Raw genomic sequence first — 27,266 nt, 5'->3', positions numbered from 1 at the left:
CATTCTTGAAGTTTTATGTACAACCTGGAGTGATTTTGCAAAATCTTGAGGGCTACAAGAACAGCTGATTACTATTTACGTATCATATAGACTAATTAAAGTAAATGTATCTTTAAATAGGCTTATATATTAGTATCAACAAAACATTTCCTGCCATGAGTCAGAGGCCGTTTAATGAAACGAACACTTCTCTGTCCTATCTGTTCAGAAAATAAACGTTACGTCAATCCCCGAGACCATTGTTGCCAAAGCGTCTCTCTCTCTCTCTCTCTCTCTCTCTCTCTCTCTCTCTCTCTCTCTCTCTCTCTCTCTCTGATCAAATTACATTGGAAACTTGACATACGATTGCCCTAATATACGAATGTTTTGAGATATAACAGAAAATTTGCGAAAATACAAGCTTTGATATACAACGAAATATTTGAGATACGATTTTGCGATGAGTGTTAGTTGTATAGGCGACCGATAAATGGCGTTCAGTCTGTTTGTTTGTTGGTGCTGCATGTTAACACGTCGTTGTTTAGTTCGTTGTATTTGCGCCTATTTTTCGTGTTATTTTGTCTATTTTATTATTAACCATGGGTCTCAAAGCTAAAGACAAAGCAGGTGATAAGAAAAAACCCAAGAAAATGATTTCGATGGAAGCAAAACATGAAATTATAGCAAAGCATGAACGTGGCGTTCGTATCGTCGATTTGGCAAACGAGTATGGTCAAAATCCTTCTACAATATCCACGATCATCAAGCAGAAGGAAGCTATAAAAACCCCCGAGACCATTGTTGCCAAAGCGTCTCTCTCTCTCTCTCTCTCTCTCTCTCTCTCTCTCTGATCAAATTACGTACTGGATAATGTCTCTCTTTGGATACTTCGATTTTGCCAAATATTGAGGGCTACAAGAACAGTTGATTACTATTTACGTATCATATAGACTAATTAAAGTAAACGTATCTTTAAATAGGCTTATATTATTAGTATCAACAAAACATTTACTGGCATGAGTCAGAGGCCGTTTAACGAAACTAACACTTCTCTGTCCTTAACTCGGAGCGTCGGAAGACGCCTCTCTCTCTCTCTCTCTCTCTCTCTCTGATCAAATTACTGGATAAAAAAAAAATGTCTCTCTTTGGATACGTTGGAATTTGCGTTGTAATCTAACCAGAAACTTCGTTTTGTTATTATTACTGGAAACAAGCAATGATTTTTTTCATTATTTGCGCTTTTGGACTGTTATATGTAACTAGTATGTATTCATTCGCTCGGAAACTAGTTTCCGCATATGAGGCGTCACTAAAAAACATAGAAAAATACAACATAAAAAGTGTCGAAAATCATCATAAATCTCAAAATTTTTGTTGTAATCTAACCAGAAAACTATTTATTTTATTAATATACTGTGCTAAAACATACAAAGGATTTTATCATTAGTATTGCGTTTTTTTTTAAAAGCGTCGTTAACTCGGAGCGTCGAAGGAACGCATCTCTCTCTCGCCCTCTCTCTCTCTCTCTCCTTCCTTCCTTTCTATCTCTCTCTACTCTCTCTCTCTCTCTTGATCAAATTCACTGGATAATGGTCTCTCTTTGGATACTTGGAATTTGCGTTTGTAATCATAACCAGAAACTTCGTTTTGTTATTGATTACTGGAAACAACGCAATGATTTTTTTCATTATTTGCGCTTTTGGACCTGTTATATGTAAACTAGTATGTATTGCATTCGCGCGGAAACTAAGTTACCGCATATGAGGTCGTCACTAAAAAACATAGAAAAATACAACATAAAAAGTGTCGAAAATCATCATAATCTCAAAAATTTTTGTTGTAATCTAACCAGAAACTTATTTTTTATTAATATACTGTGCGAAACTATAAAGGATTTTTATCATAGTATGCGTTTTTTAAAAGCGTCGTTAACTCGGAGCGTCGGAAGCGTCAGCGTCGTAACCTCGGAACAAGCGTCGTAACCCAGGACGGATTTTTCCATTGAATATTTAAGAAAAAGCGTCGTAACCTCGGAACGTCGTAAGCCGGAACCGTCGTAACCCGGGGACCGCCTGTACTGTATACTATTTGTAATAAGAGCAGCAACATCTACAGCTGTAGAATGCCTAATATCTTGTTACTTGGTATAAATTTTTATATGTACAGGTTCTGTGTGTGTGTGTGTGTAAAATATTGAAACAAAACTAAATTGGAAGATAAGATGGGCCATTTGTCAGTAAAACTTGATAAGGTGAACGCATTCCTTATAACTATGAGTTAAAGAATATCTATAAATCACAACAATTTTCCATGTGTATAAGAGCCCGCGAGTTTCCAGATGTGAAGAGCATAAGAGATGAAGTATGCCATTGTGTGTCAAATAGTTTCTGGTGTTCTTTATACAACAAGTTAAAGCTGATCACAGGTAATGACTTTGTAAACCCTTTTAGTTGATCATGGGTAATAACTAACATTTTCATCCAAGTATTTAGATCTTATGGTAGATCGAAAGCTAAAACTACAGTATAGTTTCATTAATTCTCAGAAATAATTTTAATGAATGATTACTGGATAATGTAAGCCTTATTACCCCTCTTTTGCAGGAGTAGGAACATTCTACGGCACGTTGCAGCAACAACTGGGTGTGTCCAAGGCATTGGCACTGACTTGGATTTTATACGACCAGGGGGTGCCATAAATGGATTATGTTCAGGTTTGTTTAGTTTTCTTAATGCATCGTGTAATGTTTTATATCAATAGCATTAATTTGTAGTATTGGGCAATACCTGTTATTTTGCAAATTCAATAGTTAGCATGTTACAAATAGTTTTGATTCTACAAAGTTGATATAAACTACTTTTAAATGAAGATAATTCACTTAGGATGACATTTCCTCCCTCTATTTGTCTCATTTTACCAAGACTGAGAAACATAAGTTATTGCAGTAACAAAATCTGTGATACAAAAATCATTATGCCTGCAATGATGATAATAAATGCCTCATTTACCCTTATGCTTGAAAAATCACTTTCAAGAAGGGTCAAATTCTCACAAATTCATTCCCTCAATTTTTCAGTACATATGCTTCAGTCTGCAAACCTTGTATAACTAATATATAAATAATTTCCTTTTCTGTTGATTATCTTTTTCTGGAAGGTTTTGTCTTTTCCTACATTTCCTTGAAAGGGGTCCCCTCAGACTGTTCTACAAAATCCAAGGCTATGGCATCCATGCTAAGAAGCCTGTGGTTATTTCAAGGTTATCAGCAAGATGTTCTTGCTTCCTTACATTTGGGATTTGGTTGCCTTGTCTCCCCTAGAGTGAGACATCTTCAAGAGGTTAGACAGAGAAGGCCGTGTAATTCTTGATTGACAGGATTGAGTTCTTGGTGACAAAAATAATCTTAAGCAAATAAGGTTCCCTCTCAAAAGGCATCCTTTAAGCATGGTGAATAGTCCAGGTTTAGTTAACACTATGCCTTTTCTAACATGTTGGTGAATTATTATTATTATATAAAGGTTTAGTTTATCCAGACCTCTAAGTCTAATAAAGGCTCTTCTCTGGCTTGTTTTCAGGAATTCATCCTGAAAAAAAATACTTTATTTAGAAAGCCAATTTTATTTAAGAACATGACAATCTTATTTAAATAAGAAAATTTTTCCTTCAACAAGAATGCTTTTTAATGTAGTTTCGAAAATAAATGCTTCTTCGTTGGTTCCAAATTGGACAGTCAATTAATAAGTGTTGGACAGTCTTTTTTGGTGTTTGGCAAGTAGTATTACATTTCATTGGATCTGAATGTGGATTTGACATTAAATGACCATGTGAAAATCTAGTATGGCCTATCTACTTACTCATGTTAATATATAGCTTCTTTAGTCCTCTTTTTGAGAAGATAACATCCATGAATATACTTTAGTTTTTATATTTCTGTTTATTTGTAGTTGGCAATGATGTCCGATCTGTTTGCCAGTCTTGATATTCATATGGCTGTGAGTTCTGTAGTATATACTGATGATATTGGAGGAAGCCTTATTTTGATTAATTTTTCTTTTGAGAATGCTGGAGCTCCTACTCCAGTGTTGTCTTTAGGTGGAACTGCTTCTGGAAGCAGTGGGACCATCTTTTGCTCGCCTGGAAACTTTGGGGAGCAACTATCCAGCACTAGTGACAGGTATTATGCTACAGAAAAGCCTTGGTGGTGGAGAGAGGCCGGCAAAGTGCATTTAGGTGTTCCCTTTTTTCTGCTGTATCAGGAGACCTTCATGTTTGTGTGCTTTCAACTTGAGGAGCTTGTATCCTGGATCTTAAAACAGGGAGCTTGTGGTTGCAGAAAACACCACCTGAACTGAACTTTTGCAGCATCTTTCGAAGTCGCAGTGTTTGGGATTATTTATGTGGAGGGTTGAAGTGTTGGGATTATGTCTTATCAATGCAGTTACTCTTGTATCTCTGGGATGGTGTAATCCAATCAAGAGATGCTGTGCTGTCTAACATTTAGATCTTCACTTTGGTGGAGGAGCACGAGGTAACAGTAGTCCCAAAGTTCATTATGGGGACACAAGCTATGGTTGCAAATGTGCCTTGAGCAGGAAGTTCCAGATCCTGTTTGCAGAGTGGTCTCTCACCATCATCAGTAACCTTGAATGTAATTTTGAGCCTTCTGCTTTCCAATGAGCAGGATCTCACAGATGCTACTCAGAAAATTTGTATGTTATTTATGCGATGAGACTATTTGGATGTCTGTTTTGGGCTCAAAGTCCCAAGCAAAGCATGTTTTATGGAGTGAGATGGTAGGCACTCTCCTACCTTACAGTTTTCTGGGTGTTATCTCAAGGAATGGCACCCCATAATACACAAGCACTTGAGTTGTGAATCCTTTACTTGGCTTCTGTATAAATCAAATCCTTACCATGTGAATATCTAGACTTGTTTTCTGGTATACATACTGTACCTTCGATCTCATGCTATACGTGATCCCATGGCTTTTTGACCCTTTGAAGATCTGCATTTCATATCCACAACCGCAATGTTTATCTGATGATTGCTGCAATATTAAATTTGCTGTTTTCTCGAGATTATACAGTACACACATATCTATATATACAGCACATTCAAATTTCCTTTACAGGGAGTGATCGAGAAGGGGTTGAAAAATTTATCAAGTGTGGTTTTAAGCCTGCAGTGTCAGTTTTAGGTCAGCCAAGTTACCACAAGCTTTTATCACCTGGTCGTACCATAGGCTATGATGGACTTTATGAAACTCTATCACATGAATGGATAGCAAATTTCACCACAGGATGGTCGGATGGCCTCAGTCGACGACTAAGCAATGGTATTGGGGGAGTCCGGAGAGTCAAGACAGGTAAGAATAGATACCAATTTTAGAAATGCTAATTTGATAGCCACAGGGTTAATAACAAAGTCTCAATACTTCTAAGACAGTTTCTGAAGATGTTACAGCTAAAGAAATATGTGATTGTGGAAGCATTAACAGGTTAGGGCAGACATATAATTATGTATAAACTGTATTTTCAGGGGAGCTGTGCCCCATTGTAGGGAGAGTTTCAATGGACTCCATTACTGTGCGCCTTCCGGAGGCTCCAGAGGAGAACGAGGTTTTCCAAATTATAACAGATGACTTTGATGATACGACTTCTGCAGTTGGCATGGCAAGAAATTTGGGAGCAGCAGTTTATGAAATGCCAGGAAACTGGTCAACAAGACTCGCAAGAGTATATTCCAGAAATGGGAAAATTGTAGAGATATGTCCTTCTTTAGCTTATACATGTTAATTTATTAAATGTTATTTTTGTCAAATCACTATAAAAAATTCACAGCATCCTTTCATCTGGTATCCAGGAATGTCCCTTACGACGCTTCTGATTGGCTAGTGATCAGCCAGTCACAGAACTGGAAACTCTCCAGTTTCCAAGACTGGCGAGCTTTCAGCCCTGTGACTGGATGATCACTATCCAATCAAGAGCATCAAAAGGGAAGGGGCTGGATGCAAGATGCAAGAGTGCTGTGAACTTTTTATAGTAAACGTTTGTGTTAGGTGTTAAACCTAAACCTTAAACTAGAAGACAGGTATAATGATAAAGTTATTTTTGTACTGCTGTATTGTCAGTTCCTGATTTCGAGATTAAAAAGCAGTGTAACCAGAAGATTGGAACAGACTGATGTGTTATGCTTGAAACATAACTTCTATATCAGATTTTTACTTGCGCACATATTTAAGAATTTGTTTGAAGTCATGAAGAGCAGATTTTTAGAATTTTGTTTAAGTCCTGAAATATGAAAACTTCACCTAAGAAAACTTTGAAACTATATTGCTCATGCTAAGTACCTTAAAATTTGATAACTGCACATGCATGAAACACTTTGTATTATATTTATAATCATAAAATACTGATATGTATTATATTTATAATCATAAAATACTGATATTTAGCTAAATAAAATTATTCAAAATTAAGTCTTGTTATTGGAAGCACATATGGTAAAGAATAAGACTTTGAAGTCAGGAAATTTCCTGTGAGACTTAACAATAATGATTAACAGACCAAAGACCCTTACCTAAACAGAAGTCTCTCTTGATTTCATGAGGTTAGGATAGTCTGAGGAGGATGGAAGCTCCATTGGTGCCTTTCAAAGACGATTCAATACAGCAATCTCCTCTGTACTGTTCTTACCCTGTCCTGTATCTTTCTTCTGAACTGGCAATATCCATACCCCAATTAATTACCAATATTTTCATCATAATTTGGATCAGCTACATCCAAAATTAAGGAAAGCTCATACTATTCTCCCTCAGAAGCAAGAGAACAACACATCCGCCAATGAAAAAAAAATATGAACCATCATTTAACACTTCTTAGATCTTCAAGACTAGAACTCAGGGACCAGGGATCACACTTATTATAAGAGATGTCTTCTATTCACGGTCACAGACTTTAATAACCTTGACAACCCATGCCTAATTTTGAATGAGATACACATTTTCACCAAGCCCTGACTCATTCAATAATGAATTGGCCATACATTGCCTAAGAAAAAAAAACTGCAAATATTGAAGATGGTTTAAAACAAAAGTAACCATTTGTAGGTTATTCCCATGGCACTTACTTCATGAACACTCAGTAAAAGAGTAGGATAAAATGCTGCAAGTAAAAAAATTAACATAAAACTCTGCTGCCTCTCGTGGAGACCAAGAATACCTGCCAACAGTAGCCTACTTATACCTATACTTCTTACCTATTTATATATAATGACCCAGGCCAGATTTACACCAAGAATTCCTGCCAACAACACACTACTTACAACTACTATATATAATTGACCCAGGCCAGTTTTCCGCTAACAACTATGAACAGTTTAGACAGCATTTCTAATCTCCATATATCTTGGGAAACTATCAAGGGTTGTGTGGAACTGTAAACAAAAAGTATCCAGCAAATCAAACTACAGCATTAGTTTAAAACACAAAAGACTTCTCTCATTCCACTCATTTTACTCAAATATATCTTGTACATTGACAAATATTCACAGATAGCACCTTGCCAGTGATAGAAGTTTCACATCAACCTAATTTACAAAATAAATGAAATTCAGTCTCTACAAAACTGAAGACTTGCAAAATATAAATGATTTTATTATTCAATAAGAGACACATCACAACCTAAATACAAAAAATATTCTGAAAAACTGATACATAATTTGAAAAGATGGACAAAGCAAAAACTTAATAGTAGTAAATCTATATGGCTGAACCTTAATAATATTAGAGAATCAAAATGTATACTGTATATACATTTGTTTATTGATCCATCTGATTCTATGATATTCACAACTTTTGGCCTAATGGTCACTGTAACTTAAGGTGCAATAATAACAGTTAGACACTTATGTGCTTAACATAAGCTACAAAGTGGTGTTCATAATGAAACGCTGATTTTTTGGGGTACTTTCTGCTAATATACATTACAAGAAAGGTTTGCCAGAATGTATAGATTTAAATAATCTATGCCACAATGAATAGTATAGGAATTAAGAGTATACATCTGCAAAAGCACACTTTGAATATATTCTGTGCACTGATGCTATCTTTTCCTATGATTCATGCAATTTTTCTTCATATAGAGCTTTACTTTCAGTTTGAAAATTTAAACAATATAGCCACAATAAAAGTTTAACTGTACAAAAATACAAATGCATATGCATACATAAACATAAAAAATGCAGACTTTCCAAAAGTAAACTAAAACATTTTACATTTTGCTTCACAAAAATGTACCTTCCCTTCTACTGACTTGCAATTTGGTTCAAAGCAAGCAAATACAAACTGAAAAACATCTTTTTAACCTGAGAGACAGACTCCCCTCATGTAGGTTAAGATACTGCACTTCTCAAACTGCCATTCAGTATGAATCTTTATTCTTGAATTAATAAGAATAGGTAAAACTTTGGCATATGGTAATGGTCTGTAGTTAATATACATATACTTTTTGAAAGCGGATTCCTACAATGGACAAGCCAATGTCTTACATAGCCCAATATCTAAGGTGGAAAGGTGACTTAAGAAGAGAACAGCTTTTCACCTGCCGTGATGTTCTCGGGTAGGACAGTACTGCATCTAAGTCTGTTATTTTGTTAACCCACTGATTATACAAGGTTAACAGGCTTGCAATATGTGACCCAGATGGGCAGATATTCATTTTAAGAGATTTATATAGTTCATAAGACTGCTAACTTCATTGGAGGTAGGAAAGAGGTGGTCAGATTACCTCATCGCAGGCCAACAGAACACCAAAAGAAGGCATACTAATGTATATGAAGGTGACAACCCTGAGTTAGGAGGAGAAATAACATGTTCAACTTGACAAATAGTGGTGAAAATTTATTTGAATAGAGCTGCAGTGGTAGCACAGCCTAAATGCCTTTGACTGTAATATAAGTTCTTGTATTAACCCTTAATGAATGGATAACCTCATATGAGTAACAACAGGTTTTGAGTAGTGGACGGATTATCTCCTTGGGAGTACCAACATTACGTGCCTTCGATTTGGAGAAATCGAGGAGGAAAGAGGTTCCATTACTTCAATATCCCATAAATTTACCAATGGCAACTTTTAGACTGGCTTAGCTTGCAGATTCTATGTGTCTCTTGAATCAGCAGTGTACTTTACTTCAAGGGGGCATGTAGTCTATATAGTCTCTCTCTCACATACTGTCTTTTTATATATTTGCTCATAAATATACCCAGGGGCTGCTGTTGGTTTTAGCTCTTATCTTTTAGGATAGTATGTCAGTCATAATTGTAATTTTGCAAAGAAACATTAAAAAAATGTATAATCCAAAAATGTTACTGCATCTTCCATCTTGGTAAATTTCCGTAAACAATTTTCAAATATACTCAGAATTTGTTACTGATTTTAGTTCTTATCTGTTATAATATTGTGTGAGCTATTATAAATAAAATTTTACAAAATAAAATTATTCGAAAAAATGTGTAACTTGATAAAAATTTATGACTCATGTAAAAGAGGCCCCACAAGAGTTTGTAAATAGTAATTTTCTTCCTCTTTCCATTGATTTTTTTTTTTTTTATTGGCTGACCTGAAAGTTTGCCCAATCTGGGGTGTTGCATATTTTTAGCCCGACTCTTAAGGGTTAACTTCTCTGGGAGATAAGAGCAATGAGGAGATGAAGGTGACAAACAAGCAGTCACAGCCTTGTAAAGAAGGATTTCCCTTGGAAGAAGGCTCAGAGTTCTTCAAGCAGACGGGGGCTGTATACTTTGACATACTACTTCAATATGAGGTTGACTACAGACTGAGCCACAGCATGAATTCTCTGGGAAGGTTTGTCAAGGAAATAACAGTCCCCATATAACTCCTGTCAAAGTCACCTCAAGCAAAACACTGATCCCAAAAGACTGCAAGCATCCAAATTGCTGTGGGAACATTTCTCAAAAGCAAAAAATACACAGAAAATCATGGAAGCAAGACCATTCAAGTACAACATAGAAGAGTTCTCTTAAGAGGTAAAACATGTCCCTGTGTTCTTCTTGCACGGGTTTTGGAATAACTTTACCTTGTCAAACTCATATATAAACAGGCTGACAGGATGAAAGGTGTGAAAACCCAGAACATCACAGGGGTACCACAAGGACTCACCAAACCACATGGTTATATTTTTGTCGAGTGAGATGAACAGGTCCATATGAAAGTCTAAAAAGCAAATTATCCCTTACAAGCTCTGGGAGAGATAATCATTTGGCAGCTTTCACATCATTTGGTGATCCTTGCTGATGAATTCTGCCATGATTATGGTCCCTTGGGTTTGTAGCAATTGTTGCATTATTTAACAAAGATTATCCAAGGCTCTTAATCTGAACTTGAATGGCAATATGAGATACAGTTATTCTACCTGAGAGTACTTTTTTTATCCCTGCAGATGCAAGAAGCTCTCTTTGCCTTATGTGAATGAGGTTTCCATTTCAAACCAAAGTATAAAGCTTGATAAGGCAATAGATTGTTCACTGTAAATACTTCCACTATACATAGTAAGCTCTCTGTGGTACAAAATGGAGAACAAATGCTTTACTTCTAGTTGAGAAAAGTAGAGCTAAAATTAAGACTTACAATCATCTACAGAATCCTAAACCTACCTACTGATTAGGTATATACTAAGACTTAAAGGACATCTGGCTGGTTCAACTTGCATACACATTGAACCTTCCCTAACTATGGTTCTCGTGAGCCCTGCGAGTTAGGAAACCTACAAAACTTTAATGGAGCTCTACAAACAATATAATCTAATTCTAAATCAGATAAAAAAAATCATCAGCATGGAAACATGAATGGTGTAACCACATTGCTAAGTCATTACATACAGGATTGGTACTAAAATACACACATCTCAATGTTTTACCAAAAAATGTCAATAGCCTTAGAAAAAAAGGATTAAAAATAAAAAAAGGTAGTATTTCCCGGTGCTTGGAAAATGATCTTGTGCAGAAAAAGTACTACAGGCTGAAGAACATCAAAATTCCCACCATCATAATCACCCACAAATTTCCAGCGCCGAACTCTAGTATTGCTTGAAAAAATTCATAAAGATCAGGCTTTCAATGTCCATTTCATTAGTCTTGATATAAAAACAAGTGCATTCCCACACATCCAATCATATGCACTGATGTCAATATGTTTTTCCAAAAGAACACACTATCTCTGCAAACCCACACATCTTAAATTACTTTACTTCATGCAAAGTGCTCCCACCCACACCAACTTGACAGATCTTGAAAGAGGAAAAGCCCCCCACACCACATGTCCAGCTCACATTCCAATTGCCAACGAGGAAAGGCATTGTTCCTGTGCTAATCTCCATCTCAATAAGTGCAGGGAAATAGGATGACACTGAAATTTTTTTATTTGTAAACTCTTAGCAATTATTGTTTAGTGCGGTTGAAGAGAACCTTGATGATGGCCGAAAGCTCCTGCTTTGTATTTATTCCCGTAAATTTGGTTTTATACACTGGCTTTGTACTTTACCATTCAAGAGAAACTTGAAGAATGTATTTTTGGGGCTGGACAAGTATCTGTAATAGAAGTTGGAATAAAAGGGATACATAATACTAACACTCAAGTTTTTACTAATTTTTTAAACTAAAATGTTAAAAATAAACACATATTAGTATGATGTACTAAAAATGTTTTTGATGGACAGCCAGTTTTTTTTATGACATTGAAGACCTCAGTAGCTCTGAATGCGTTTGAGCCTAGTATCTGTTATACCTACAATTATTTGAATGTTGGCAAAGAGTTTTAGCCCAAGAATTCTTCAGAAGTTTCTTTGGCAAAGCATACTGACATTCTCCAGCATCAAAGCATGTCTATTGTAAGTACCAATCAAACTACAAATCACAAAAATATACTAAATGATACTCTACTATGTACTTCAACATTCAGCTCACTACCCATCACAGGTGGGCTAAACTCACTAGCTTTTGTGGACTAGTAAACGGCTTGATGTCACAATTATATAACAACTAACCCTAGAGGAAACACAGATTATATGACAGCACACAGAAATTTTCAGACATTTGGCTGATAACCCTCTGAAACCACACATACAAATTGTAAAAATATTCCAAAGAACCAAAGGCAATCCGAATAATTCCAACAACAGCAAGCCAAACTGCTAGTCTCAGAATCACTAAGATGAAGTGACACGAGTCCAACCTGTGATTCAATGGAAAATTTTAAAAATGAATCCACCAAAATACTTATAAGTGGATTCAGCTTCACAAGCTGATCAGCAGAGATGATGACACTGCTGGGAATTAATCCAAGAGCTGAACTTTCTCAGTTTACACACCTGATAAATGATTCACTCAGCTAAATGGAGCTTGTGCCTTAAAGCCTTTTATGAACATGGCAGAGGCTTGGCATAAACTAGACACTGCTGTCTAATCACTAATGTCAGTAACCGTTTCATATATCACGACAGTCTCCAAAAAACATACATAATAACTTACTATGTAGCACAAAACATGTAAAATTTTTACACAGGATGAAAAGGTCCAAAAATAACGAAGAAAAGTAATTGAATCATTGATGATGATGTTTTCAAAAGTGAAATAAAAACATTTTTACCTTTAAAAATTAATGCAAAAGCAAAAAAACTTCCATACTGCTTTGCAGAGCATCTGACAAGATTTCTGAAAAATAAAAAAATTCAACCCTTTAATTTTACTTGATGTAAAATCAAGTAATGAGCTACACTTACACACAAATCGAACACCATCTACAAATAATTATTGTTACTTTCAAATGCAATACCATAAACTACATAGAATAAAGAATAAAGGTGCATGTCTTATATATTCAACACAGGAAATATACAACTGTTTATTGCCTACACTACATCATCACTGAACACAGTTTACTTTTTGGAATTAACATTTAACTAACATCGGTCAATTGCTAGAGGACAGATATCTATGATAAAAGAAAAAATTCAAAGCAATGATAAAATTAGTTAGAAAATGTCCACCACCATAAGAGGCCATAGCCCAAGAAAAAATAGCCTTTTTCAGCATTTGCTGTGGAATTAGTCCATGATATGAACAAGTTTTACAGGAATTCATAACTGACAATCTAGTCTCTCATGTAAAAAATGGGAAGAGCAACATCAAATCAGGTCCAGTAACCATTCTAGAAACAGCCCATACGAACGAATTCTTACGAATTATAAAAACTTGTTCATACCAGTCTGAAGATCTACTAGGTGTTAGTAATACACAGGTGAAATAACGCAGTTAGTGTTTATTAGTTAAAAGTGAAGAGGTGTACATGCCAGTAGACCAATACAAAAACCATAGACATTAGTGATGATAAGAACTCAATTATGAATTCTTTCAAGGATGGATAAAGGGTTCCATGTTAAACTTGAAAAAACTGTGCATAATCTTTCATGACTAGTCATTTTCTTTTGGTGATAATTATCTATCCTCCCTAAAAAACAAATCTCAAAGTAAAATAATCAATCATTAATTTTCATACTCACCAACACTTCAAAAATATTCAAGAACGGTGTAGAAGCACTTTAAATGGAGGGGCAGTGAATGACAATCATCAAAGTGTCACTGCTTAAGTCAGAGAGTACTTGAAATACATACCCTGCCAAAAGAATCATTTAATTTTTCAACCAAGACACCTGACAAATGGATGCAGAACAGAATGGCAAATGAAGGAATAAAACCATACCTGAGCAAATATTTAAAAACAAAAGAAAAATCTAGAGAAAATGTGCAAAGTAGAAAATGAAAGCTACAGCAATAAAACGGAGTAAAAGACATTAGCAGGATTGAACGAAATAAAATTTTAAAAAGCACGCTACATATTAATATCCATAATAGTAACAACATATAAAAATAAGGAAACTGAACAGTAACACAGGACAGAGAGTGAAAGAGGGAATTTTGACCCCTTAAATCATCTGAAGTCTTTAAAAATAATACTTCAACATATTTTCCACTCACATCCACATCATGTGCTAATAACAGATATTCAAACGTCTCATTGTGTACAGTTAGAAAAGATACATTTTAGCACAAGATGAAACAGGACATTTCTGCAGCCTGCCTACATTCACAAACAAAATATGCTTGAATTTACATCAAATGATGTAAGTTAAAAGAGCCAGCCACATCAATGACAATCAGAAGATCAAGAATCAATATTGTTGGAAAAGTACACCATCAGCTTTTAATATGAATAATTCTCCAATACTTTCAAGACTCACAGATGATCTAATAAGTGAAAAAACTTTAAAAGTATTGACACTAATCTCCTTACTGAAATCTGGCTCCACCTAACTTGAATCTACTCAGCATTTGCTCGTAGCTAACAAATCTCGGACATGAAAGAAATACAAAAATATTTGCAAACCACCACATACTGTATGTAGGTTACTAATTCTAGTTTAATTTTATGTTAAAAGAGTCCCAAATAGATTTCAATTTCAAATTTGTTCATTGTTACCCTAACATGAAAAATTCCCTACCCAAATTATGGATTCATTCAGTCTTATCAGATAACGACTGCATAATGATTTTTCTTGTTTTTGAATGTCAGCTCCCTACCTTATCTGACTTTGAATGCTAACAGTAACCTTGATATGAAACAATATTTCCTACCAAAATGATGACCATCCACCATCAATTACTTCACTTTACAAATACAAAATGTGAAATCATTATAGTATCTAAAATACGTTCTTGTGTAACACAAACGACCAATATCAAAGGAAAGCACATTACAAAAACTGATACTCAAAGCTCTGAATAAGTCAATTAAAAATGTAAAGATTTCTTTCTATCCAGCAACTAAGTTCACAGAGGATTAAATATTAATGCACCAACAAAAGATGCATTCATCAGATCCCCCATAAATAAAATGCATAAATGAAAATTCCTCCAAAGTCAAATCCTTGTGATAAAGCTACCACAACTAATATGTATATGTTATTACAAATAAATCCATAAATAAACAAATAAATAGTATGTACACATAAATAAAATAAAAAGTTTTGCTGCCCTACCTAATCTCAAAAACTAAAAGAAAGCCTTGCTTAAGTTCTTCAAAATTGTAAGTTTCATGAAAATAATACAAAGGCCTTATGAAACTATATCATACAAGGAATGCAGGCTAAAAATGTAAAAACCTAAGGAATGCAGCGAGTGTAAATTAATCCATCAACAAGTTTCTCAGTTCATGTTCGTACCAAGTGGGCTGCTCACTACTCACGTTTAACTATGGGATTCTATATTCTACATCTATCTCAAGCAAGACAACAGCATACTAATACATACACAGGAAACTTGCAATCTGTCCGCTTCAAAGTACTTAAGCAGGAGGGAAAGGGAGTCTTCAGCTAAGACAGAGAACAAAGAAAAGTGTAGTGTCATCTAAAAATGGTTTTAACAGTACGACAAACATCACCTTCGGGAACTCGTATCAACCCTCTTAATTAAATGTACGTATAATCATAACAACAGAGCAAAAGCTCCAAATTTTATGTACACAACAACGCTGCACAATATCCATCAAATGATTGTTCTACAATCTGTAAACAGACATCCAATAGACTTCAAGTGTTCCAAATGGAATAAGTGGGCAGTCCAAGTACAATATCAACCCAAAGTAATAATGAAGCCCATTTCCAATACTTATTGCTCAATAATCATAGTTCCTGGTTATAAAGTTGTCCATTTCAGTGATCAGCATTTAGTATAAACATACTGTAACCATAATGTCCCTATATCCTCTCCTGGTGATTCAGGAAAAAAGTCAAAACTATCACCTACGGAGCATGAGTGAATTTTGTGTGACCAGGTGCCTACAGCAATTTGTAGAATCTGACTACCTCTATAAGTGAACTGTACCATTTCATTCCTTTCATACATACAGTATTTTGTTCTACAACAGCTTTCTAATGATTTCGTGAGAGCCAAACCCCACACAACTAAGCAACAGGGCATGTTTTTAACCGTAACCATAATAAACACCTTTTTTGACACAAGGCACAAAGCACACAATGGAAAATCAGGGTACAAGGCTTTCTCATCACAGTAAATACACTGAGAGACACAATTCTTTAATATACCAACTAAACTCTATCACTACCAAAATATCATTGCAGAAAAACCCTGGGCGCACATGAAACAAGATAAGCAACCTGAAATGCTCCCATTTTAAAACTCAACATGAAAACTTGTATAAGCTTCAACAGACATAATTGCTCTCCAGCATTCCTTAATTTCTAAAGACTGATATGGAAACAGAAAGAAGGGAATCATTTCTTTGAGTATACTCTAGCAGGTGGTGTTAGGAAGCAAAAGCAACTTTTGACTTAAGTAACTACTAAGATAACTAAGAAATGGAAGAAAAGTGGAAACAAATCAAGCATGTTCGAAAAGTTATCAAGATGGAAAACTAAAATCTGCCTCTTAGCCAAACCCTAAAACCAAAAGGACTAATTACTCTAATCTAAAACAGAGTATGTAGCTTTGACCTCTGCCTCACCTATATTCTATGATTTATCTTGGTATTGTCAGATTTGAAAAGTTTGTACATGTTAATATGACCTCCACTTGTAGCTCTTGTAAATGTAAACAAGTTATCAACATACATTCTTAAATAAACAGAGGTGACATGAATCTAGCTGCATCTGCTCTGGTGATATAAGATTTGCAAAGGTAATATACACAAAACACTTATAAACAGGATATACTTTGTACATCCACACAATATATTAGCTAACTCGCATGCCAAAATAACACTCATACACAATAAAATAACATCACATCTTAAAATTTCTCAGTAGTTGATTTGAGAGAGAGAGAGAGAGAGAGAAAGAGAAAGAGAGAGAGAGAGAGAGAGAGAGAGAGAGAGAGAGAGAGAGAGAGAGAGAGATAGCGAGAGAAGAAGAGATGCGAGAGAGGAGAGAGAGAGACGAGAGGAGAGAGAGGAGAGAGAGAGAGAGAGAGAGAGAGAGAGAGAGACCTTCTCTTGACTATAAATAAACCTGTTATTGTCATCGTTCGTTAGATTGAGTGTGTGTTCACTTTGAACTTGAGCAGTTTCTACTCATACAGAGACATCTAACTTTCTCCCACTATGAATAAACCAACATCCCACTTCCTTTACCAACTGGAATGACCCAGTGCTCACTCAGAATGAACATAATCAATTACATGTAATGAAAATGACTAATGATATGCATAACTTCTGTCATGATACTTTCCGATGTCACCAGGAATGAAGTTGAATAACTGACAAAATAGTATGTGAAGATTTTGAGGGCATCTATCTGGAAACTCCTTATGCGCTGTCGGCGAGCAGTCAATCGGCCCTGTCTTTGATGCTGAAGCACATGATGTGGAAGTGTTCACACATCTGACGAACCTGTCAAAATCAACCGCTGATTAAATTATTTTTAAGAATTGACTTGAATAAGTGGGTAGACCAAAGGCCAAGCACTGGGACCTGTGAGGTCATTTCAGCGCTGAAAAGGAAATTGAGAGTAGGTAGGTCTGAAAGGTGCAACAGGAGGAAAACTTCACAGTTGCACTTTGAAATAATTGTTAGGAGAGGGAAAGCTAAGCGGCCGAAGGGGCATTGCAGCACAGGCTACATAGTGTCTGGTAACATTAGGAGACCACAAACTGTGACTACACGAGTGTTAGGTTTGCATGATTCCATGGGATAAATCTATGGACTCATTCAGTTGTGTAATACATATGAAAATACATTTCATGTACTTAGAAAAAAATCGAAGGTAGAATGAAGTTTGACAGCTTACCACATGAACTCCATAATGGATGTGCGCAGCAGATGCCAAGCTACTTAAGACCAATAGTGTTGCCATTTCAAGGGAAGGAATAATCCAAACAACAGCTACAGCAAGTGCTAAAGGAGCCATCAGCCAATTTAGCAACTCACAGCGAGTGCTGCTCATTTGTGACACAATTAGTCGGCACTGGAAAAAAAAAAAAAAAAAAAAAAGTTAGGTTTTGTTCTCATTCACTGCAAAAATTATCTGCATTTCTTTGTTATGTAGGAACATGATATTTACAATACTTTTGTTGTCTGTAATCAATTCGCAGGTTATCTCATATGAAAAATTACTAAATAAATCACACAAAAAAACCCATGTACGCTACATAGCACACTTACATTGACGTTGGCAAATATAGTTCCAACCATGTACATAAACATGCGTGGATCCCTGTTAATTATATCAGAAGGAGACTGGAAGACCCAAAAGGAGCACAAAATAAAACATAATATGGGACACACCAAAGGTCTTGAAGCCTCCCAAACTCCCAGCATCTTCCCAGTTTTGTCTCGGTACGACCTGTAATAAGAGACGAGGTACACAGGTTGGTCACGTCACACAACGAAATATATGTCAAACATTTATTCACTTGAGTGCAAAGACAAAATGATCTAAAAATGATATTGTTATGTTACAATAAAGTTTCATACATACTTACCTGGCAGATATATACATAGCTAAGACTCCGTCGTCCCCGACAGAAATTCAAATTTCGCGCCACTCGCTACAGGTAGGTCAGGTGATCTACCGCCCTGCCCTGGGCGGCAGGACTAGGAACCATCCCCGTTTTCTATCATATTTTCTCTCTTCCACCTGTCTCCTGCGGGGAGGCTGGGTGGGCCTTTAATTGTATATACTGCCAAGGTAAGTATTATGAAACCTTTATTGTAACATAACAATATCATTTTCATACAATCAACTTACCTGTCAGATATATACATAGCTGATTGGCACCTTTCGGTGGAGGGTAAGAGACAGCTACTATATGGAATAGACAGGTAAACAACATATGTTGTAGGTATAAATAAAACCTTGGTTCCTACCTGATATGTGGTAGACTTCGTGGGTGTTTGCCCAGTAGTCTGCATCACCTCAAGAAACTTTAGCGAGATATATGATCTATGGCCAAGAGTTCTTGTGGGTCTGCCGATGGGGTCTTATCCGCTTACTCGGCAGAGCCTGAAAGGACTTTGTCAATGGGTGCTGATCCACTTATATGACAATACACCTTATGAAGGAGCACACAACCAATCCCGACCACCTGATCCTAACCATATGTTAGAACTAAGGATTGTTCCGAGTTATCCCCGAACTCGTCACAACAACCGTAACTCAAAACCACTACGCACACATACATAATTTCTAAAAAAAAAAAATTATACTCATCTAATTAGATATGACAAGATTCTCTTACTGAACAACATAGACGGCCGCCCGTGCTAAACCAAGTCCTCCATTGTTCGAAGAGATTCCAGACCATATCCAAAAAGAAGAAAAGTATATACTTTTAAGGATTGGTGTCGGCTCCCATACCCAGAATCGTATCCGCCGATACGAACGGACCTAGAGAAAAACACTTCTCATATGTCACACGAACGTCTTTCAAGTAATGAGATGCAAATACTGAGTTGCATCTCCAAAATGTCGTATCTATGATGTTTTTAAGCGACATATTCTTATGAAACGAGAGAGACGTCGCTACTGCTCTCACTTCATGAGCTTTAACTTTCAACAGTCGTAACTGTTCGTCAGAACAGACCTTATGCGCGTCTGTAATGACGTTCCTCACAAAGAATGCCAGCGCATTCTTGGACATCAGTCTTGTGGGGTCTTTTACCGCGCACCAAAGACCTTGGTCTATCGCTCTCTTGTCCCACATTTGTTCCACCATCGATCGAAGAGTATCCCTCAGCATAGGATCCTTGTACTTGGCTGTTAGTTCCCTTGGTATTGACGTTAGGGGAGGAGTGTTCAGGAAAGGGATACGATATCCCTTCCTTATTATAGTCCAACGATGACGCGTCTGTGTTTATAAGTGTCCAGGCCTCCACAAATCCAGGAGCCTGGCACCTAACTGGTGCTTGGAGGAGAGAAGCTTCATTTTCCCACCTTTTTTAAAGGGACGAAAGGCAGACCTACCTCTCTTCTCCGGAGCCTTCCTTCTTGCGGGAGGTCTGGAGGTCGGACCACCTCGAAAGGGCTGAACCGATGTACTCGGTCCTTTCTTGTCAGATGTAGAAGCAGGCTTCTTCTTCATTGCTGACTGCGTCAGAAGATCCTGAGTCGCCTTCTCAGTTAATGAATGAGCAATGTCCTTCACCAACTGAGAAGGGAACAAAAAGTCAGACAAAGGCGAATACAGCAGCGCTGCCCTCTGAGCATGGGAGACTGCCTTGGTTAAAAAGGCACCATATACCGTCCTCTTCTTTAGAAGACCTGCTCCAAACAAAGAGGAGATTTCAAAAGAGCCATCCTGTACCGCTTTGTCTATACAAGACAATATGCACAAAAGGGCTTCCGGTTCGATTCCTTCCGAATCATGGGCTTTCTTGGACATCACCCCAAGGGACCAATCTAAGAAGTTGAAAACTTCCAATACATGAAAGAGTCCCTTGAGGAGATGGTCCAGTTCAGAAATGCCCACGTAATCCGTGCCGAGTTGAGACCTTGTCGACGTGAAGCGGTCAACTAAGGTCGAAAAGTCTGGCTTCTGACGTAGACGGGAGAGCAATACCCATATTCTCTCCCGTCTGATACCAAATGCCTCTTTTACCAGCTAGTCTCGCTGGAGGCATGCAGAAGACCGTTCTTACTAAGTCCTTCTTAGACTTCATCCACGAGTCTAAGGATTGTAGAGCCCTCTTCATTGAAATGGTGGGCTTCATTTTGAGAAAAGACGAAGACTTCTTCGTCTTAGCAACTCGAAAACAGAGAGCGCGGAGGAAGGAGGAGCGGCAGGAGTCAATTCGTCTCCATACTCCTCTAGAAGCAAGGCAGTCAAAACTTTATAGTTCGACAGTCCTTCTCTTCTTGATATTCTTCATCCGAGTTTTCCTTCCAACTCGGGATCTAAATGAGTCTCCGCTCCCACCTCTGTACGTTCCTCCTCTGGAGGAGACAAACTCCTAATAGGAGAGGGGCTAAGGGAATGATATTCTTTCCTCTTCCCCGCTTTAATAGCCTTGGAAGGAGCCAAAAGCTCAGGCTTCTCTCGATAAATAGAAGACGCTTCCCGCTTGGATTGACGCTTCTCGTCCGCCAAGCGTCCTGGCTGACGCTCCCGCTTACTTGGCTGCTGACGTCCGGATGACGCCTCGCGCCTGGAAGACGCTCCGCTCTCAAAAGGCGTCCTACTTGGCGCCAAAATATTGGTTGGAGCTTCAGGTCTACCAACAGCTTTCAAAGACGCTCATGTCTAAAAGACGTCTCACGTCTCTCTGGCGTTACGTAACTTTCGTAAACAACCGATCTCGCTCTCGACCCGAAGCTTCTGTAATATGTTTAGAAGCTTCACGTCTGCATGACGCTTCTCGCTTAGCAGGGGAGAGAGGACGAGACTTCTTGATTGGAAGCGCAACGTCCTTCCTACGAGGCGCTAAAACTCCCACTAGAGAGGCCAGTTGCTCTGAACTGCCATAATAATTCTCCTTGAAGCTTCTCCCACGTCAACTGCATGACGCCTTTCGTCATCAATCGGGGGAGAAGTAGGAAAGGGTACTTCTGCGTACTCGTCGGGTGACGCTGACGCCACCTTCGCCTTCTTAATAGAAGAGGGAGCGTCATCTGAGAAACGCTCTGGGCTCGAATCAATTTCGGGTTCTTTCAATGACGCTTCAGAGGCCTCAATAAATTAGACTCCTTCCACCCTCGTTTAGGTGAGGGAGAGGGAGAGGATGAGAAACACTCATGAAGGACGCTTTTTCTAGAGCGCCCTTGAGCAGCCTGCCACGAAACAGAGCTAGCTGAAGGGACGTCTGACCGTTGGGGATTCCCCACGACCTCCTTAAGGCTTTCGACTTTCCTTCCTCCTCTGGGCATGGGAGCTTGGAAGAGGTCTTAGGCCTGGGAGCGTCGCAGGACGATCAAACGCCCCCTCCACAACACTGGGGGAACTCACTTCACTGTAATGCTCACTTTCACTAGCCTTACCTTGTAAGTCCGCCATTGGACTTCATGTCTCGAATCGTAGCTTTCAGATCGGCGATTTCCGAGGCCGATTCCGAAAGTACACTTTGTGAATGAGAAACATGGGAGAATCTAAATCAGTAGGATTAGAATTATCATAAAGCTCATAGGCCTTGAACTACACCTTCAGACGTCTAACCCTATCCCTCTCTAACTTCTTCAAATAAGAAGTTAAAGTCTTCCACTCTTCTGCATTTAATCCCTCGCATTCATTACAAGTATTATTAGCAGAACACTGAAACCCCCTACATTTACGGCATACAGTGTGAGGATCAACCGAAGCTTTCGGTATCCTCACCCTGCAGCCTACATTCACACCCACATTCTCCACACTCACATTTGAATCAGACATACTGAGAAAAATCCAAAAAGCAATTCCAAAAACAGTCCACAGAAGCGAATGCCAAAAACACGATCCAGATACGTCACCAAAAAGCCCATAAACGATGTTCAAAGGATGAAATAAGAATCTAAGTCAGGAGGTAATAGCAACAATGTTGATACCACCGGCGACAGAGAAAATATGATAGAAAACGGGGATGGTTCCTAGTCCTGCCGCCCAGGGCAGGCCGGTAGATCACCTGACCTACCTGTAGCGAGTGGCGCGAAATTTGAATTTCTGTCGGGGACGACGGAGTCTTAGCTATGTATATATCTGACAGGTAAGTTGATTGTATGAAAACACTCATGTTTGACTAAATGGGGAATTTGTTCAAAATTTATATGCTTCAATTCTAAATAACATTTCAGCCATTCTTCATGTGTAAACTTACTTGTAAACATTGTAGAAGGACATAGGTAGAGATGTAACCAAAGATCCTGTGTACATCATGCACTCAAACATTGTTCCCGAAGATATTCCCCAAATGATCTCAAATTTCCAAATGTGTTGTCCCCAAATGCCAGTCACCAAGTAAATAATAAAGATGAGCTGAAAAAAAAAACCTATATATATATATATAATTTTCACAGTACAGTGTAATATTCAAATCTCGGGTAAGATAAATACAGTATAACATTTCAAAATTCCTTTCTTAATTTGAAGACCTGTCCCAATCTAAGAAAATCAATAGCTACTGTTTCTATCTCTAAATACGAACCAGAAAGTAATAAGCACAGCATCAGACCCTGGAAAGCCAAGATGAAAGATGCACTTACCACTTGTGATATATCAAATCCCCATGGCAGAAAAAGGATTTTTGTCAAATACTTTTCCCAGTGTGTTGTATAAAAGCAGGTAAGTACATTCCACATCACAAAATAAAATCTCATAGGGCTGATACTGAAGTCAGCACGACCAAACACAGACAAGAGGCACATAGGAATGAAAGAAGTTGTCCAGGAATCCAACCCATGGTCAAATAGTTCTCCCAGGGGACCACTAGTTCCTGTGCGACGTGCCTGCTTACCATCAATGCCATCTGTAAGCATAAATTGGTAACAAACAAAAATTAGTTACACATTTACTTCCTCAATAAGGAAATGACATTTTTATAAAATAAAGATTTATATATACTTACCCAGTAATTACTTGGCTAAGAGTTTCTACTTGATGGCAGCTTGAATTTTCAAAATTTGCGGTGGCGATTCTTTTGTTTGAGTAGGTGACAAGAGACAAGACCGGCCCACTTTCGGGGTAAGAATGAGGAACAACCCAGCTAAAAGGTCAATTTGTTTATGCTCAAGTCCATATGCAGGGAGGAGGGTGGTCTCCATCCATAATTACTGGTTAATTATATGTATATCTTCATTAAGTTATAAAAATGTCACTTTTATAGAAGTAACTTACACAGTAATTACTTAGCTAATTCCACATTGAAGGAGGTGGGGTATAGGGACAAAACTAACACTCAATACATTTAAAAATGACAATGAAATTGAATATAAAAATCTGCTAGCATTGAGAAAATGCTTGCTGTTTCCTCACCCGCTGAGAGAGCTGCTGCAGGTAGATAGTACCGCCTTTGGTTGGCTCTTATCTCAACCTGTAGGGAGTGGCAGTACATATAGCCTAGGAGTGCCTCTACTGACATGGGACCTTGCAGAGAAGGAGTATTACGAAGGCTGACAAGGTATTGGAAACAGCTTTGTGACAAAAGATTACTACTGAAGGCCAACAAAGCACACAAAATTGCCCCTGTCTAGGGCATAGTACCACAAAACAATATATCGGACAAATCTGTCACCTACACTAAACCATTTAACCCTTAAACGCTGATCCGTTATTTCCAAAAGTGTCTCCCTTACGCCGGCGGCGTTTGGGAGTGAGCGCTGAAGCGGAAAAAAAGTTTTTTTCAAAAAATCACAGCACACTTAGTTTTCAAGATTAAGAGTTCATTTTTGGCTCCTTTTTTTTTTGTCATTGCCTGTAGTTTAGTATGCAACAATCAGAAATGAAAAAAATATAACTATCATATATAAATATTGGAATATATGAGCGAAAAAAAAATTTCATATAATTGTATACAAATTGCGCTGTGAGCAAAACGGTTAAAGCTAATGAGTTAATTAGTTTTTCATTGTATTGTACACTAAATTGCAATGATTTTGGTATATAACAAATTGTAAAACGATCATGATACATGAATTCGTAATGTGCAAACGTAAAATTTAAAAAAAAAAATTCACCATAAATCGAAATATTGTGCTAAAGACTTCCCGTTTGTTGCAAAATGAAGGTAATTGATTGAATATTACTAGACTACAAGTGTTGTAGCTTACAATTGCATTTTTCGACCATTTTGGTCGAGTTAAAGTTGACTGAAGGTCGAATTTTTTCTATTTATCATGATTTATATGAAAATATTTCAAAACTGATAAAAGCTACAACCATGGGTTGTTTATTATTGTATTCTACATGAAATTGCACACATTTTCATATATAAAACTTTATGTAATGGCTAATATAAAACGGTGCAAACATTACGACAATCTGACAAAAGCATTTCTGATTTTTTCGGAAGAGTTATCGCGGACGTAAGGGAAAAAAGTTTTTTTTTTCAAAAATTCACCATAAATCGAAATATTGTGCTAGAAACTTCCAATTTGTTGCAAAATGAAGGTAAATGATTGAATATTACGAGAATGTAAGTTTTAGCTTACAATTACGTTTTTAGACCATTTCGGTCGAGTCAAAGTTGACCGAAGGTTGAAATTTTGGCACTTATCGTTATTTATATGAAAATATTTCAAAGCTGATAAAAGTTACAACCATGGGTTGTTTTTAGTTGTATTCTACATGAAATTGCGCACATTTTCATATGTAAAACTTTATGTAATGGCTAATATAAAACGGTGCAAACATTACGACAATCTGACAAAAGCATTTCTGATTTTTTTCGGAAGTTACCGTGTGGACGTAAGGAAAGTTTTTTTTTTTTAAATTCTCCATAAATATGATATTGTCATGTTACAATAAAGTTTTATACATACTTACCTGACAGATATATACTTAGCTATAGACTCCGTCGTCTCCGACAGAATTTCAAATTTCGCGGCACACGCTACCGGTAGGTCAGGTGATCTACCCCCCTGCCCTGGGTGGCAGGACTAGGAACCATTCCCGTTTTCTAATCAGAATTCTTCTCTTCCACCTGTCTCCTGCGGGAGGCTGGGGGTGGGCCATTAATCGTATTATATCTGTCAGGTAAGTATGTATAAAAACTTTATTGTAACATGACAATATCATTTTTATACATTCAACTTCCCTGCCAGATATATACTTAGCTGATTAGCACCCATTGGTGGTGGGTAAGAGACAGCTAACTACTGAAATAGACAGGTAAACAACATATGTTGTAGGTATTAATAAACCTTGGTTCCTACCTTATTAGGCTGAAGACTCGCGGGGCCTACTGCCTTGGAGTCTGCTTAGCCTCAAGAGCCTCAGCGAGATATTGATCTATGGCTAAGAGTTCTTGTGGGTCTGCCAATGGGGTCTTACCCACTTACTCGGCAGAGCCGAAAGGCCTTTGTCATTGGGTGATATTACCTACTAACATGACAATACACCTTGTTCAAGGAGCACAAAACCGATCCCGATCACCTGATCCTAACATCCATGTTAGTTCTAAGATTGTAAGGAGTTATCCCGAACTCACCTTACAAACAACAAAAACTCCAAACATAAAACAAATACACTTTCATTTACAAAATATACAAAAAAAAACAAAAAAAAATTTTGTACTCCCCTACCCTAGCCATACATACCCTTGATCCCCTACCAACAATGACACTATGCTCCCGTGCGACATTAGTGAGCTTGCTAATAGAAATAAAAACCAAAGCACAATATCTTGACAAGAGGAGGGTTTTATGGTTAACGATAAAAAACACAATAATTATTAAGGATCAGTCTTTGCTCCAAGACCCAGCACTGTATCTGCTGATACAAAAGGACCTAGCGAGAAACACTTCTCATAGGTCACTCTCACATCCTTCAGATAATGAGATGCAAACACTGAATTGCACCTCCAATATGTAGTCTCAATGATATTTTTTAGAGACATATTCTTTTGGAACGCCAAAGACGTTGCTACTGCCCTCACCTCCGAGCAGTTCTTGTGAGCGTCCGTAATAACGCTTCTCACAAAGAAAGCCAAGGCGTTCTTGGACATGAGTCTTTTGGGGTTCTTCACCGCACACCAAAGACCTTGTTGACAAAGCTCCCATCTGTCTCTTCCTCTCTAAATAATATTTAAGAGCTCTCACTGGACAGAGAGACCTCTCTATCTCTCTGCCTACGAGGTTAGATAGGCCTTTACCTCAAAACTTCTGGGCCACGGTTTTGACGGGTTTTCGTCTTGCAGGAAAACATTGTCTGAAAAGAACAGATGGCCGCATCTCCTTTGAACCCCACCGTGGGAATCCAAGAGCGTGCAATTCGCTCGCCTCTGGCTGTAGCGAGAGCCACCAGGAACAAGCATTTCCTAGTGACGTCGCGGAAGGAAGCCAGATGTAAAGGCTCGAATTTATCCGATGAAAGGAATTTCAGGACCACGTCTAGATTCCAACTAGGTGTTCTAGGAGTAGCTGCCTTTGAAGTCTCAAAAGATCTAATTAGATCGTGTAGATCTTTGTGCTTGCAATGTCTAGGCTCGATTCCTAAATACTGAAGACAGCATGTTTCTGTATCCCTTTATTGTTGAGACAGATAGGTGTGATTCCTCTCTCAGAAAGAGGAGGAAATCGGC

The 27,266-nt window shown here is 37.6% G+C and overlaps 2 protein-coding genes across 4 annotated transcripts in view; one reads left to right on the top strand and one right to left on the bottom strand.

The window, feature by feature from the left end:
- LOC135218316 (alanine racemase-like) overlaps positions 1-7,884 on the top strand; it is a 33,444-nt gene extending 25,560 nt beyond the window's left edge. For all 3 annotated transcript variants that reach the window (XM_064254551.1, XM_064254544.1, XM_064254558.1), the window contains exons 6-8: positions 2,583-2,692; positions 5,111-5,344; positions 5,518-7,884. In XM_064254551.1, the coding sequence (XP_064110621.1) occupies positions 2,583-2,692; positions 5,111-5,344; positions 5,518-5,774 (601 nt within the window). In that variant the 3' untranslated portion in view covers positions 5,775-7,884. The remainder of the gene's footprint in view (positions 1-2,582; positions 2,693-5,110; positions 5,345-5,517) is intronic.
- Positions 7,885-17,022: 9,138 nt separating this feature from the next.
- LOC135218308 (ethanolaminephosphotransferase 1-like) overlaps positions 17,023-27,266 on the bottom strand; it is a 71,043-nt gene continuing 60,799 nt past the window's right edge. The window contains exons 4-8 of the mRNA XM_064254532.1: positions 23,233-23,495; positions 22,848-23,005; positions 18,228-18,408; positions 17,854-18,030; positions 17,023-17,456 (exon numbers count right to left, since the gene is read on the bottom strand). Of these exons, the coding sequence (XP_064110602.1) occupies positions 17,394-17,456; positions 17,854-18,030; positions 18,228-18,408; positions 22,848-23,005; positions 23,233-23,495 (842 nt within the window). The 3' untranslated portion in view covers positions 17,023-17,393. The remainder of the gene's footprint in view (positions 17,457-17,853; positions 18,031-18,227; positions 18,409-22,847; positions 23,006-23,232; positions 23,496-27,266) is intronic.

This window comes from Macrobrachium nipponense, chromosome 19, assembly GCF_015104395.2.
Source record: "Macrobrachium nipponense isolate FS-2020 chromosome 19, ASM1510439v2, whole genome shotgun sequence".
In the NCBI taxonomy this organism is placed as follows: Eukaryota; Metazoa; Arthropoda; class Malacostraca; order Decapoda; family Palaemonidae; genus Macrobrachium; species Macrobrachium nipponense.
This window is presented reverse-complemented; position numbering and strand designations above follow the sequence as displayed.